Source organism: Thamnophis sirtalis, unplaced genomic scaffold, assembly GCF_051295495.1.
Source record: "Thamnophis sirtalis isolate CommonGarterSnake01/CBP01778 unplaced genomic scaffold, rThaSir2_p1.2 scaffold_2, whole genome shotgun sequence".
Taxonomy (NCBI): domain Eukaryota; kingdom Metazoa; phylum Chordata; class Lepidosauria; order Squamata; family Natricidae; genus Thamnophis; species Thamnophis sirtalis.
In genome coordinates, this window is record NW_028261382.1 from 42,840,071 (window position 1) to 42,855,590 (window position 15,520).

Genomic DNA, 15,520 nt, shown 5'->3' on the forward strand with positions numbered 1-15,520 from the left:
TGCTATGCTATGCTGTTCTAATTCTCCTATTCTGTTCTAATTATTCTATTCTATTTTATTCTATTCTATTCCATTAAACAAATTCCTTGTGTGTCCAATAAAGAATGCTACACTACCCTGTTCTAATTCTCCTATTCTGTTCTGTTCTAATTATTCTATTCTATTCTATTCTATTCCATTCTATTCTATTCCATTAAACAAATTCCTTGTGTCTCCAATAAAGAATGCTACGCTACCCTGTTCTAATTCTCCTATTCTGTTCTGTTCTAATTATTCTATTTTATTCTATTCTATTCCATTCCATTAAACAAATTCCTTGTGTGTCCAATAAAGAATGCTACGCTATGCTGTTCTAATTCTCCTATTCTGTTCTGTTCTGAAACATATGAAGAACGGTTGCAGGAACTGGGTATGTCTAGTTTAATAGAAAGAAGGACTAGGGGAGACATGATAGCAGGGTTCCAATATCTCAGGGGTTGCCCCAAAGAAGAGGGAGTCAAACTATTCTCCAAGGCACCCGAGGGTAGAACAAGAAGCAATGGGTGGAAACTAATCCAGGAGGGAAGCAACTTAGAACTGAGGGAGAAATTTCCTGACAGTGAGAACAATTAATCAGTGGAACAGAAGTTGCCTCCAGAAGTTATGAATGCCCCAACACTGGAAGTCTTTAAGAAGATGCTGGATACCCATCTGTCTGAAATGGTATAGGGTTTCCTGCCTAGGCAGGGGGTTGGACTAGAAGACCTCCACGGTCCCTTCCAACTCTGCTATTGTATTGTAATTATTCTATTCTGTTCTATTCCATTAGACAAATTCCTTGTGTGTGCAATAAAGAATGCTATGCTACGCTGTTCTAATTCTCCTATTCTGTTCTGTTTTAATTATTCTATTCTATTCCATTAGACAAATTCCTTGTGTGTGCAATAAAGAATGCTATGCAATGCTATGCTGTTCTTTCTCCTATTCTATTCTATTCCATACTATTCTGTTCTAATTGTTCTATTGTATTGTAGTGTTGTATTGCATTGCATTGCATTGTAATGTATTCTATTATTCTAGCAGAATAATAGCAGACCTCCAAGGTCCCTTTCAACTCTGCTATTGTATTGTAATTATTCTATTCTATTCTATTCCATTAGACAAATTCCTTGTGTGTGCAATAAAGAATGCTATGCTATGCTGTTCTAATTCTCCTATTCTAATTCTGTTTTAATTATTCTATTCTATTCCATTAGACAAATTCCTTGTGTGTGCAATAAAGAATGCTATGCAGTGCTATGCTATTCTTTCTCCTATTGTATTCTATTCTATTCCATACTATTCTGTTCTAATTGTTCTAATGTATTGTGTTGTGTTGTATTGCATTGCATTGCAATGTATTCTATTCTATTCTATTCTATTCTATTCTATTCCATCCCATTCCTAGAGTCTCAACATCTTTTTTTGCAACAGCTTTGCAAAAGTGCGGTGTGTGTGGGGGGGGAAACAAGGCATCGCATTCTCCCCCCATCCTCCTCCCAATCCTGCTCCCCCTTAAAAAAAACGACAACAGCCTAACATCGTGCAAAAACAACAATAACAACAACAATACCAATAATAAAACTCCCTTCTGCAGGAAGCCCGCTTTAAGGGGCGGGGCCGAGAAGGGGGCGGCCCCGCCTCCTTTGTCTGACGTCACAAGCCTCCCTCTCCCTCTCTCTCTCTCTCTCTCTCTCTCCCCGCCCTTCCGCAGAAGCTGCACCTGCGGGAGGCGATCCTGCTGACGGCTGAAGATGCGGATCCCCGGGCGGGGCTGAGATCCGGGCCTCTCCCCCCAAGATCAGGTACCCCGGGGTCGGGGTCCGGCCCTTGCAGGAGCATCTCGGGGTGCAGCCCCGGCTCCCTCCGCAAAGCGGCCTCCCCGGCCTTGCTTGCATTGCATTGCATTGCCTTGCAAAAGAGCCGGCTGGCTGGGGATGATGGGAGCTGCGATCCCCTGCGTGGTTGGGGGAGAAGCTGCAGATCTGGGGCTATAGAAGCCAATAAGCAACCTTGCAAGCGGTTTAGGGGGACGGGGAGGTGGGGAAGCCTGTGCAAAGGGGTTTCCTCCCTCCCTGGATGCGTTCACAGGACAGAGGCTCTGGACACGTGTCTGGCTTTTGCAAAGCCACGATTGGGGCGGGGGGGGGAGCAGGGTGGATGTTAAACTCTCCCTGGGTTGTTAAAGTGGAGAAGTAGCTCCAACTCTGTTATCTCTTATTCTGCCCTTCCTTCCTTCCTTCCTTCCTTCCTTCCTTCCTTCCTTCCTTCCTTCCTTCCTTCCTTCCTTCCTTCCTTCCTTCCCTTCCTTCCCTTCCTTCCTTCTTTCCTTCCTTCCTTCCTTCCTTCCTTCCTTCCTTCCTTCCTTCCTTCCTTCCTTCCTTCCTTCCTTCCTTCCTTCCCCATCACTGGATTTTTTAAAGAAGTGACTGGATAGCCATTTGTCTGGAACAGTAGAAGGAACAGTAGAGGTTGGACTAGAAGACCTCCAAGGTCCCTTCCAGCTCGATTCTGATTATCTGTATATGTCCTCATCTGGAGGACATTTATGATGTCTGGTCCAGAAAGCAGATGTGATTATTTTCCCTAATTCCTTTTTTTTTGGCAACCTTATTTGGATAATCTGGATTTAAGGCTCATCTGTTAGGAACTGCCCTCCAGCTGTCTTCCGAGATTAATCCCAATTTTTCCCCAAGCCTGTATCCGGAATCCAGAGCCGAAACTGGGCAAAAGTTGTTGCCCCTTCTGTTTTATTTAATTTAATTTGGATTTATTACATGAACAGCCCTTCCCTGTGGCCTTCTCTTCCCACACGGGTTTCGCAATAAAAATGGGAAACATTTAAAGGCTCAAATAAATAGATTCCGTACCCAGGTAATCCTCGATTTACCACTGCAATTGAGACCAAGATTTATGTCGGACGTTTGTTAAAGGGAGCTTTGCCCCGTTTTCCTGACAACGGTCGCTAAGTGAATCACTGCTGGTTGTTAAGTCAGACACGTGGTGGTTAAGCGAATCTAGTTTTCCCATTAGACGTGGTTCTGTCAGAAGGTCGCAAAAGAGGATCACGACACATGATCACGTAAATACGAGACACTGGCCAAGCGTCTGGATTTTGATCACGAGAGGACGGAGAATGCTCCGATGGTCGTAAGCGTGAAACACGGTCATAAGTCACTTTTTCAGTGCTTCTCTAACTTCTTACGGTCACTGAATGAATTGTTGTAAGTTGAGAACTTAACTTAATAGTTAAATTCTGCAAGGAGGAGCTAAGATCAATGTAAAGACGTTATCAATTTTCTATTCTTTTTTCCAATATATTTTAGACTGTTTTTGTTAAAGATTTATACCGTGTATGGGAAGTCAACGGAGGGAAGGCTGGGGGGGGGGAGTTGGGGGGGAGGGAGGGATGCATATTAGGCTTGACGAGGGGTGTTAAATTTTAAAGTAGTATGATTGCACATGTATACTGTCTTCCCTTATTTTTTCTTTAAAACTAAGATATGTTAAGTATATTGATATGGAAGCATAAATATCATCAACATAGAATGGAGTTTGCTCAGAAGCTGAAATACACCAATGAGAGGAAGAGTGGGAAACAGAGGAGAGAAGAAAGATGGGAAGAGAGGGATAGGAGAGAGGGTAAGGGAGGAAGATGAGGAGGAGAAGGAGGAGTGGAATGAAGAGAGAGGAGAAGGAGAAAGGAAGGGGAAGTAGAGTAGAAAAGGATGATGGAGGGAAGAAAGGAGGTAGGAGAGAGGCAGAAGAAAGAGGTGAATGGAGAGTAGAAGAGCTAATATGTGAAGTATATTGATATGGAAGCATAAATACCATCAACATAGAATGGAGTTTGCTCAGAAGCTGAAATACACCAATGAGAGGAAGAAACAGAGGAGAGAAGAAAGATAGGAAGAGAGGGATAGGAGAGAAGGTAAGGGGGGAAGATGAGGATAAGGAGGAGTGGAATGAAGAGAGAGGAGAAGGAGAAAAGAAGGGGAAGTAGAGTAGAAAAGGATGATGGAGGGAAGAAAGGAGGTGGGAGAAAGGTAGAAGAAAGAGGTATATGGAGAGCAGAAGAGCTAATAATGGGTTTTTATCTTTCTGGGCGTTGATGACAAGGGGAACTGATGTAATTACTACTTAATACAATAGGACATTGGCTATGTAATAGCATACATTTGATTATATGTTATGAAAATGGAAAATAAAAAAAGTATTTTTCTTAATAGTTAAATTCTGCCAAATAAATGCCCCTCTCTCTTCTCTTTTGACTGCCTGGAAAGGAAATAGAGGATATATTGTTGTTGTTAAAGGAAATAGATATACTGTAGTTTCTTGCTGTTATTTTGTTATTATTGTTGTTGTTATTATCATCTGTTGATGGGGATTGCTTGCTAATAGAGAGGGAGTTTCGGGCGGATTGGAATAAGAAATTCCAAATTTTGCTGGACAAGGAAAAACGGAACTGGTTTTCGCTAATTAATAGGGCATTTAAAAACCTCCATTTTGCCCGAGGTTGGGGTGGAAAGATTGCTATCACGATGTCGGAGCAACTTTGTAAATTAATAATACTTTTTTAAAAAGGGGGGCTACGAAAGATGGCATTTTTATGAGCAGGCTGATCCGTGCCTTTGGCTATTTGCAAGCCAGAAGGAAGCGGGAGGTGGAAATTTTAAGTTTCTAGCCCTTCACTTTGGAGTTGAGGACTAGAAACTTGGCAAACCCAGACACCAAGCAGGAATGGCTGGCGTCCTACATTCCTGACCATTGACTCAAATATATCTGCTTTTGTAATGCTTTCTATATATTCTCTTCTTCCTTCCTTCTTTCTCTTTTCTTTTTCTTTCTTTCCTTCCTCCTTCCTGCATAGATCGATCGATCAATCTATAGATAGATAGATAGATAGATAGATAGATAGATAGATAGATAGATAGATGGATGGATGGATGGATGGATGGATGGATGGATGGATGGATGGATGATAGATAGATGATAAATAGGTAGGTAGGTAGGTAGGTAGGTAGGTAGGTAGGTAGGTAGGTAGGTAGGTAGATAGATAGATAGATAGATAGATAGATAGATAGATAGATAGATAGATAGATAGATAGATAGATAGTAGTTGATAGCCCGGCGTTGTCCAAGTATTTATTTATAGGGGAAGCTTCTAATTTCTAATGTTGGATTTTCCCCCTTACCAGAGGGAGCCCTCTTGAGGAGTACTGTGGCAAATCCATTGCGCTGTCAATAGAAGCCATTTTACGACAGTGCAGTAGAAGCCATTTGAAGGCACAACAGGCTGTATCTTAACAGAACAACCCACCCACCCCCGAGGGGCGTTAGGGGTGTCTTTCCCCCACAGTATTTGTTTCCAGAGAATAAGTCACACCTGTGTATCAAGTTTGAGACTAGGAACAGAGGACGAGTTGGTTGGGTGACTTTGGACCCGATCAGCCCCACCTCGCAGGGTCGTTGTGAGGAAACGTCGGAGGGAGGGGAGAAGCAGGGTGGAAATTGAATAGAGGATCTGCTTTGAGATGGGCCGTTTCTCTCCCCTTCCTCTCCCGGCTACAGAACCCCGTGGTGGCACATCATCTGATGCTCCCAGCGCCATGCTCCGAAGATTCCTGGACCGGCCCTGCACCTTGGCTGTCCTGATCGGTTTCCAGTTCCTCTTCATGGCCTACTTTTCCTTCGGCGGCTTCCGTAACCTGGCGTCCATCTTCGGCCGCGACACCAGCCCTTCCTTCGATTATTCCCGTGGGCACGATGTCTACGCTAACCTCAGCCTGGTCTTTCAGCTGCCGGCTCGTCCCAGCCCTGGGGGGCCCTTGCCCTACTGCCCGGATCGGTCGCCGTACCTGAGTGAGTCCGGCCCTTCCTTCCGCGGGGTGCCCCAAATCTCTTGGCGTGTCCAAGGTGGTGGCAGGGATCTCCCAAGGAGAAATTCCCTGGCGGTGAGAACAATTAACCAGTGGAACAACTTGCCACCAGAGCGACAGGAGAGTGGAGTTTGCAGGAGACAATTAGTTCGCTTAATTAGTTTAGAGGGACTAACATGTTTTTCCCTGAAACAGGATCTGAATGTGTCGTGCAACAGAGAAATAATATTTGGTTGGGATGGGCAACGACAGGAATTGAATAATGCATGAAGGATTGAATATACATGGTTACATATACATACATACATACATACATACATGAATGTATGTATGTATAATATATATATAGGCAGGTTTTGGCGTATCCGGGTCTTTTCCCGTGTAAGATTGAGAATGTCTTGGCGACGTTTTGACAATATACATATATATATACACACATATATATATATATGTTGTATTTGAGCTGATAAATAAATAAATAAATAAAATACAACACAAATGTAACAAAGGCAACAGTAAAAATATTGGCTTTCTATCTGGATGGTCTCTTGTGATGTATATATATATATATATATATACTTTTTTTCCTTTCCTCCGTCCTTTCTCTTTTTCTCCTTCCCTTCTTTCTTCCTTTCTTTTTTCTCTTCTTTCCTATTTTCTTCCCTTCTTCCTTCCTTCCTTCTTTATTCTCTTCTTTCCTTCTTTCTCACCTTCTTCCTTCTTTCATTTTTCTCTTCTTTCTTTCTTCTTCCCTCCTTCCTTTCTTTTTCTCTTCTTCCCTCCTTCCTTCCCTCCTCCCCTTCTTCCTTTTTTCTTCTTCTTCCCTTCTTCCTTCCTTCCCTTCTTCCTTCCTTTTTTCCTCTTCTTCCCTTCCTTCCCTTCTTCCTTCCTTTTTTTTCTTCCTTCCCTTCTTCCTTCCTTCCTTCTTTTTTCTCTTCTTTCCTTCTTTCTTACCTTCTTCCTTCTTTCATTTTTCTCTTCTTTCTTTCTTCTTCCCTCCTTCCTTTCTTTTTTCTCTTCTTCCCTCCTTCCTTCCCTCCTCCCCTTCTTCCTTTTTTCTTCTTCTTCCCTTCTTCCTTCCTTCCCTTCTTCCTTCCTTTTTCCTCTTCTTTCCTTCCTTCCCTTCTTCCTTCCTTTTTTTTCTTCCTTCCCTTCTTCCTGCCTTCCTTCTTTTTTCTCTTCTTTCCTTCTTTCTTACCTTCTTCCTTCTTTCATTTTTCTCTTCTTTCTTCTTCCCTCCTTCCTTTCTTTTTTCTCATCTTCCCTCCTTCCTTCCCTCCTCCCCTTCTTCCTTTTTTCTTCCCTTCTTCCTTCCTTCCCTTCTTCCTTCATTTTTTCTTCTTCCCTTCTTCCTTCCTTTTTTTCTTCTTCCTTCCCTTCTTCCTTCCTTCTCTTTTTTTTCTTGTCTTCCCTCCCTTTCCTTCTTCCTGCTTTTTTTTCTCTCCTCCCCTTCCTTCCCTTCTTTCTTCCCTCCTTCCTTCCTTGTCTTTCTTTCCTCCCCCTCCCCTTCAGTCGGCCCTTTGATAGTGAGTTTCAGCCAGGTGCCTACGCTGGAGCAAATCCAGGAGAAAAACCCGGCCGTCGAATTAGGGGGTAGGTACCGCCCTTTCAACTGCGAGTCCCGTTCCCGCACAGCCATCATCATCCCTCACCGCAACCGGGAGACTCACCTGCGACACCTGTTGTACTACCTGCATCCCTTCCTCCAGCGCCAGCAGCTCCATTACGGAATTTATATTGTGCACCAGGTACGCATGTACGAAAAAGCCGGGATGGGGGGTTTAAGGGAAGGAACGAACGAGGAGTGAAAAAAGGAAAAGAGTTAAACTTGAGATAGACTAAGAGGGGAATAAATAATAGTATAAATAGCAGTTAGACTTATATACCGCTTCATAGGGCTTTTAGCCCTCTCTAAGCGGTTTACAGAGTCGGCATATTGCCCCCACAATCCGGGTCCTCATTTTACCCACCTCGGAAGGATGGAAGGCTGAGTCAACCCTGAGATTTGAACTGCCGACGCTCCTTCCTTCCTTCCTTCCTTCCTTCCTTCCTTCCTTCCTTCCTTCCTTCCTTCCTTCCTTCCTTCCTTCCTTCCTTCCTTCCTTCCTTCCTTCCTTCCTTCCTTCCTTCCTTCCTTCCTTCCTTCCTTCCTTCCTTCCTTCCTTCCTTCCTTCCTTCCTTCCTTCCTTCCTTCCTTCCTTCCTTCCTTCCTTCCTTCCTTCCTTCCTTCCTTCCTTCCTTCCTTCCTTCCTTCCTTCCTTCCTTCCTTCCGAGATAAGGTTCGTGTGGATAAACATTCCTCGGTTTGCTAAGCCTTGTGGACTGTGGATGAAAGCAATTGACAGTCATGTAAATATAAAAGTGGTTCTCAGTCCTCTGTCTGGTCCTCCAACAACTTCTCTAATCTCCTGTTGGTTGTGGGCTGCCCCAAAATCGGTGAGTTTGCCCTCCCCGCAGTTCCTTAGCGGCGGCTCTTTAAGTCGCTTGCTCTTCCTTCCGAGATAAGGTTCGTGTGGATAAAGATTCCTCGGAGAGACTGTTTGCTAAAGCCTTGCGGACTGCGAATGAAAGGAATTCACAGTTGTGTAAATAAAAGTGGTTCTCAGTCTTCTGTCTGGTCCTCCAACGGCTTCTCTAATCTCCTGTTTGTTGGGGGCTGTCCCAAAATTGGTGAGTTTACCCTCCCCGCAACTCTTTAGGGGCAGCTTTTTAGCTTGCTCTTCCTTCTTTCCTTCAGAGATAAGGTTCGTGTGGATAAACATTCCTCTGAAAGGCTGTTTGCTAAGCCTTGCGGACTGCGGATGAAAGGAATTCACGGGCGTGTAAATAAAAGAGGTTTAAAGAAGGAAGCCTGGGTCAGAACACCACCGTTCACGGTTTTGCCTCTTCTTCCCGCAGGCCGGGAACGCCACGTTTAACCGCGCCAAACTTCTCAACGTCGGGGTGAAGGAAGCGCTGAAGGACGAAGAGTGGAACTGCCTTTTCCTTCACGACGTGGATCTCATCCCCGAGAACGACCACAATCTCTACGTTTGCGATCGGTGGAATCCTAGACACGTCTCCGTGGCTATGAATAAGTTCAAATACAAGTGAGGGAAGAGTCTGAAGGTGTTTTTTTTTTGGGGGGGGGGGGGAATTGACCTGCCGCTCCTGGGATCTACAGGAAGTCCTCGACTTAACAGTAGTTTTATTTAGTGACTGAAGTCACAACAGCACTGGGGAACCCTTTTCATACTTAGGACGGTTGAAACATCCCCGTGTTCAGGGGAGGAAAATTCAGAGGCTGGGCCACTGACTCGTATTTATGACGGTTGTAGTGTTTGGGGGGGAGGTCATGTGATCCCCTTTTGTGACCTTCCGATGAGTCCACAGGGGGAAACCCGATTCACTTAACGGCCCTTGCGGCATCCCCTTGATCGCGTGAACCAAAATTCAGCGGCTTGGCCACTGACCCGTATTTATGACGGTCGTAGCGTTCTGGGTGTGTGTGAGCCAAGTGTGTGGGGAAGCCAGGTTCGCTTAACGACCCCGTGACTAGCTTACCAACTGCAGTGATTCCCTTAACAACGGTGGCAAGTAACATAGGACACAATTCCCTTAAGGAATGTCTCGCTTAATAACAAAAATTGGGGGCTCGATTTTGGGTTATAAGATGAGGACCCCCCCATAGGTGTCATTTGGGGCAGGGGTTTGGAGTTTAGATTTTTAGCTGTTGTATTTTTATCTCCTTCTGTTGTTTTTTTTATCAAAACGTGATGTGTGAATGTGGGATAGGATGAATAATAATAATAATAATAGTAATAATATTAATAAAAGGTCTTTTCAGGAGGGCTTGGCATCTGGGAACAGGAATTCTTAGGAATGGGAGGTGTTGTTCCAAGCAGTCCTCCCTTTACAACAGAAAAAAGTGATTTACAACCAGTCCTCAGACTTACAACCAGTCCTCAGACTTACGACCGGCACAGCATCCTCACAATCATATGATCAAAATTCAAGTGACTGAGGTTTGCAGGCCTTCCCCGGGTCACGTGATCGCCGTTTGCAGCCTTCCCAGCCAGGCTTCCGACAAGCAAAGTCGATCGAAGGGGAAGCGGGTTTGCTTAACGACGGCCTGATTCGGTTAACGACCGCGACAAATGGAACATTTTCTGTAAAATCGGAGCTCGGCTTGCTTAACAGCCTTCATACTCTCTGTTTCTAGGCTCCCGTACTATCAATACTTCGGAGGGGTTTCGGCTTTAACCCCAGACCAGTATATGAAGATTAATGGTTTCCCGAACCAGTACTGGGGCTGGGGGGGTGAGGATGACGACATCGCCACGAGGTGAGTTCCTGCTTGACCTTCTTCCCATCCCCCACCCCTGAGAGGTAGTCTTTGACTTACATCCGTTACCACGGCACTGAAAAAAGTGACAGTGACCGTTTTCACATTTCGGACCGTTGCATTGTTCCCTGTCAAAATCTGGACGCTGGGCCACTGATTCATATTTACGACGGTCGCAGTGTCCCAGGGTCACGGGGTCTCCTTTGGCGGGCTTCCGACAAGCATGGGGAAAAGGGGACTCAATGACATGCTACTAACCGAACAACCGGAGTGACTCGCTTATCCGTCGGGGTGGGAAAGGTCATAAAATGGGGCAGAACTCACTTCACAGCTGTCTCACTTAGCCCCAGAAATTTGGGTCCCCATTTGTGGTTGTAAGTCGGAGTGATGTGGTGGCCTAGAGCCTCACAATAGAGGCAGATATTTCTCTCTCAATGAGAAGATTATCTGCTGAACAAAACTCCGCTCTGGCAACAGGAATGTCATCCGGCCAGTCAACACTCAGCTCCATTCAGTTGTCCAGACTCCACCCAGCAAGGGATTATGGGATAGTTAAATGATGATGATTATTTAGGGCTGTAAGTCGAGGTCTACCTGTACTTCATCCTGCACCTGAGATCTTAATCTTTGTTGTGGCCCCCCCCAGCAACCAGAAGAGCTGGCAGCAGAGTCAGACAATGAGGAGGGTTGGGGAGGAACCTGGGCCAGTCCTGGAGTCTGGGGAAGGCTCTGATGAGAGCTCTGTGTCGGAGGCAGAGAGGGGGCCAGGGCCGTCTGACAGTTCTCAGCTGCCTTCCGAGTCAGACATCAGTGAGGCAGAAGAACAGCTGGGGCCTGTTCCCTGTGTGCGCATGCGCAGAGCTGCCAGACGAAGGGAAGAGCTAAAGAACGGGTCGACTTGGGAGCAAGGCCACAGGTGGACGGTGAATGGCCCCTCCCAGAGGACATCAAATAGGAGCGAAAGGGGAGTGGAGTTTGCAGGAGACCATCAGTTAGCTTAATTGGTTCGTGACTCTCCGAGGCTCTTGGCCAAGTTCTGCAGATCTCGGCCTGGCAGCTCTCCAAGCCAGATAAGGTCTGTGACCGTAAATCCTCCCTGGAAAGACTTTGCTGGATGTGAAGGAGCAGAATTCACAGCCAATTAATAAAAGGGGGTTTTGTCGGGACAACAAGGAGTTTGCTTCAGGCTCTCGGGAAGCCCCGGTCAGAACGGGGCCAAAATCGGAGGGATTTTTATATGTATATATTAAAAAATCAGCATTATTGGGAAGAATAATGTTATCTCTTGGACGCCTGTCAGCCTGTATGTCGTTTCTTTTAAAACTTCTTTTATGTTTCTGTTTCTGCATCACTTCTGTTGTCTGGTTGACTCTTGCCTTGCCTCTTCACTTCCTCCGTGCAGCATTTTTTCCCATTCTTCATTTCCAGTTTTGCAACTAGAGTGGCACCTGTCTTCGCCTTTCCATCATGTCATCACCTCTTTTTGCTTTGCTTTTCTCTGCTTCCTTTCCTTCTATCTCATTCCTTTCTCCCTCCCTCCCTGTTGTCCCTGTCTCTTTCTCGCTCTTTCCTGCCCTTGTTTTCCTTCTTTCCTTCTCCGTCTCTCTTTCCTTTCCTTGTTTTCCTTTCTCCGTTTCTTCCTTCCTGTTCTCCCTGTCTTTCTTGCTTTGTTTTCCTTCCTCCATTTTTCCTTCCTTCCACTTCTCCCTGTCTTCTTCTTGCTTTCCTTTCCTTGCTTTCCTTCCTCCATTTCTCCTTCCTTCTCTCCATTTTTCCTTCCTTCTCTCCCTTCCTTCCTTCCTTCCTGTTCTCCATCTCTCTTTTCTTGTTTTCCTTTCTCCATTTCTCCTTCCTTTCTTCCTGTTCTCTCTTGCTCTTTCCTTTCCTTGTTTTCCTTCCTCCATTTCTCCTTCCTTCCTTCTCTCCATTTCTCCTTCCTTCTCTCCATTTCTCCTTCCTTCCTTCTCTCCCTTCCTTCCTGTTCTTCATCTCTCCCTTTCCTTGTTTTCCTTCCTCCATTTCTCCTTCCTTCCTTCCTGTTCTCCATTTCTCCTTCCTTCCTTCTCTCCCTTCCTTCCTTCCTGTTCTCCATCTCTCTTTCCTTGTTTCCTTTTCTCCATTTCTCCTTCCTTTCTTCCTTCTCTCCCATTTCTCCTTCCTTCCTTCTCTCCCTTCCTTCCTGTTCTCCATCTCTCTCTTTCCTTGTTTTCCTTTCTCCATTTCTCCTTCCTTCCTTCCTGTTCTCTCTCTTGCTCTTTCCTTTCCTTGTTTTCCTTCCTCCATTTCTACTTGCTTCCTTCTCTCCATTTCTCCTTCCTTCCTTCCTGTTCTCCATTTCCTTTTTGCTTTCCTTTTTTCCCTTCCGTCGTTTCTCCTTCCTTCCTGTTCTCCGTCTCTCCTTCCTTCTCTTTCTGCCTCCTTCCTTCCTTCTTCACCTTCATTTCTCTCTCTCTCGTGAAGTCCTGCATGCTCATTTTCCTTCACACCACATAAACAATTAGAGGCTGTGCCAGCCAGGTAAGAATTTGGTGTTTTTTTTTTTAAAGGTATCTGTAAGCCTGTAGAGCAGGCTGGCTGGGGGATTCTGGGACTTGAAGTCCCTCTTTAAAAACAGGATGGCTGGGGGATTCTGGGAATTGAAGTCCTTAAAACAGGCCGGCTAGGGGATTCTGGGACTTGAAGTGCCTCTCTTAAAAACAGGGTGGCTGGGGGATTCTGGGAAATGAAGTCCTTAAAACAGGCCGGCTAGGGGATTCTGGGACTTGAAGTCCCTCTTTTAAAAACAGGCTGGCTGGGGGATTCTGGGAAATGAAGTCCACCCATCTTAAAAGCTCTCAAGGTTAAGGAACAGGATCCCTCTTTTTCCAGGTTGCGCTTCCGAGCAATGAAGATTTTACGACCTCCGGTGTCCGTCGGCCATTATAAAATGGTGAAACACCAGGGCGACCAAGGCAATGAGCAGAACCCACACAGGTCAGTATAAAGGTGTGTGTGTGTGTGTGTGTGTGTGTGTAAAATCCTGTCATATTGCACCAGACACAACAGTGTGCAGGCTGAGGAAAAGTTTGAACCAACGAGAGCTTTGGAGGTTTTGTCCAAAATCGCACGGCGTTTTTGTTTTGAGCAGGGGGCTGGACTAGAAGACCTCCACGGTCCCTTCCAACTCTGTTATTCGGCTGATGAACCCTGCCCACCGCGCTGGTTCACTACATGGAAGGGGGAAAGGGTTGTTACGCAAAATCCAGAATCAGCTCGATCATTCGCTCACTATCTCAGTTTGTACCTTAGGACCTTGAAAAGGTGGCCGGTGGCAATAGTTGCAATAAACCACGACCAACACCCTTCTCCGCTGAGTTCCGGGGTGTGAATCCCCGTCAGAGAGGATCTGATTTAAGCCCGAGCAAGATTTTTCAGAAAGATTTTGGCTTTTCGGATACGAACCGTGGTGGGATCCTACCGGTTTAACCACCAGTCTGGTGATTGCGCACATCGCCCGCGCGGACATATGCGCAATTTTGAGAACACTTACCGTATTTTTCGGAGTATAAGACGCACCTTATCCCCTCAAAAAAGAGACTGAAAATCTGGGTGCGTCTTATACACTGAACACAGCATTTTTTTTGCCTCTGAAACCTCGCCCCCTTCACCAAAATGGCCGTGCATTGCCTTTAGGAGGCTTCCAGAGTGCTCCTGGGGGCTGGGGAGGGCAGAAATGAGTGAAAAACGGGCCGTTTTTTGCTCAATTTTGCCCCACCCCTACCCTCAGGAGCACTCTATAAGCCTCCTGAAGGCTGTCCATGCTATTTTTAAAAAAAGAAAAGAAAAAAGAGCCGTTTTTTTTGAGAAAAACAGGCCGTTTTGGGGGAGGTTTGCAGAGTGCAAAACCTTTTTAAATTGGCCTCTTCAAAACCTTGGCGCATCTTATACTCCGGTGCGTCTTATACTCCGAAAAATACGGTACCTTCCGCATTACTGCTGGGGTGGAAAACAGCTGGGCGCGGGAATCGACTTGCTGCGCGACTCAACGAAGAAGATAAAAGTCAGTAATGTGCAGGGGAGGGTGAGGCCACTTAATCATTGGAGCAAACTGGTTCGCTCCCAGCTGATCATCGGAGCTACCAGCTGGCCCGAAATGGTCCAAATCCCGTAGAATCTCACTCTCCGTCTCTGTCTTCCCAGGTTCGATCTGCTGATTCGGACGTACCGTTCATGGAGCCAAGACGGCATGAATTCTCTCTCCTACAAGCTCCTGTCCAAAGAGCTGCTACCACTTTACACCAACATCACCGCCGATATTGGCACCAACCCTCGGGCCACTAAGATCGGAAAGGGCTCTCTGTCTGACTTTGGCAGGGGGGATTATCCGCGAGACAGCAATCACGATTTCCGTCAGGAGATGCTGCGCAAGACTCCTTTCGCCAAGCTCTCCCAAGCCATGGGATGGAAGGACCCCTCTCCAGAGACAGATAAAAAGGGGGAGATGCCCACCCCGATCTCAGAAAACCCCACACCGAGCACCAGAGCCGAAAAGAGGGAGAAAGGCTCCGCGGCTTCGACCTACAACGAGGTAGACGCTACCCTCGAAACGTTGAGCGACGCCGTCCCCAGCCCGGAAGTCCCCAAACGAGTTTTCGAGGATACAGTCCAACCCGTACGAATAGGTTTATCTTCGCCGCGACTTTCGTCCGGACACGCTGCACAGAGCATGGCTCTCCAACCCAACTCTACAAATCGCACCGATTCTAGAACCGCAGATTAAAAGAACGAGATGACACCCAGAGCGTCAACGCGAGGTCGAAATTTAGAATCATTCTCTCATCCCTGCTCGGGAGTTTGGGGAGGATCTTGTCGGTTTTCTCTCCAGGCCAATGGAGCAGAAGGGCCAGACGGAGATAGAGCGGACAAATAAAGGGGGCAGGTGAACGGGGCAGGTAGGATGGCGCTGGGAATCCTTCGAGAATTTGGTTCCCGTATCCGCGGGCGCCGGTTGATTCTTCCTTCCCAGATGCAGGGAATCTACCAAGGGCCCGTATTTCTAACAGGTGCTTCGTAGGACTGAATTCACGCTTGGAGGCGGCTGGAAGTACAGGAGGGATTGGCGTGGGGAAAACGGGGCCTCTTCTCGTGTCCGAGATTTCTGCGGATGGATTGTGGGAGGGGAGGAAATCTGCAGCTTTGGTGGGAAGAGTGCTCCGATCAAAGCCCTCCGGCCCCCACTGTCCACTTTGCACCTTCTTAAAAAAAAGGGGGGGGAAGGGCTGAGCCTTGCTACCCACCCACCCACCCCCTTCCCCAGCGC

The 15,520-nt window shown here is 46.4% G+C and overlaps 1 protein-coding gene across 1 annotated transcript; it reads left to right on the forward strand.

Moving 5' to 3' along the window:
- The first annotated feature begins 1,703 nt into the window (after positions 1-1,703).
- On the forward strand, positions 1,704-14,995 carry B4GALT3 (beta-1,4-galactosyltransferase 3). The gene is made up of 7 exons (XM_087705163.1): positions 1,704-1,823; positions 5,590-5,880; positions 7,410-7,645; positions 8,796-8,986; positions 10,099-10,221; positions 13,090-13,194; positions 14,401-14,995. Exons 2-7 carry the CDS (start codon positions 5,628-5,630, stop codon positions 14,978-14,980), a joined length of 1,488 nt encoding a protein of 495 aa, XP_087561289.1. The 5' UTR covers positions 1,704-1,823; positions 5,590-5,627; the 3' UTR covers positions 14,981-14,995.
- The last annotated feature ends 525 nt before the right edge of the window (positions 14,996-15,520 follow it).

Excerpts from the sequence above, each read along its gene's own strand:
- B4GALT3 (XM_087705163.1), top strand. The coding sequence starts at position 5,628 with ATGCTCCGAAGATTCCTGGACCGGCCCTGCACCTTGGCTGTCCTGATC. Across the intron at positions 5,881-7,409 it reads GGATCGGTCGCCGTACCTGA|TCGGCCCTTTGATAGTGAGT; the intron begins GTGAGTCCGGCC and ends CCTCCCCTTCAG. Across the intron at positions 10,222-13,089 it reads GATGACGACATCGCCACGAG|GTTGCGCTTCCGAGCAATGA; the intron begins GTGAGTTCCTGC and ends CTCTTTTTCCAG.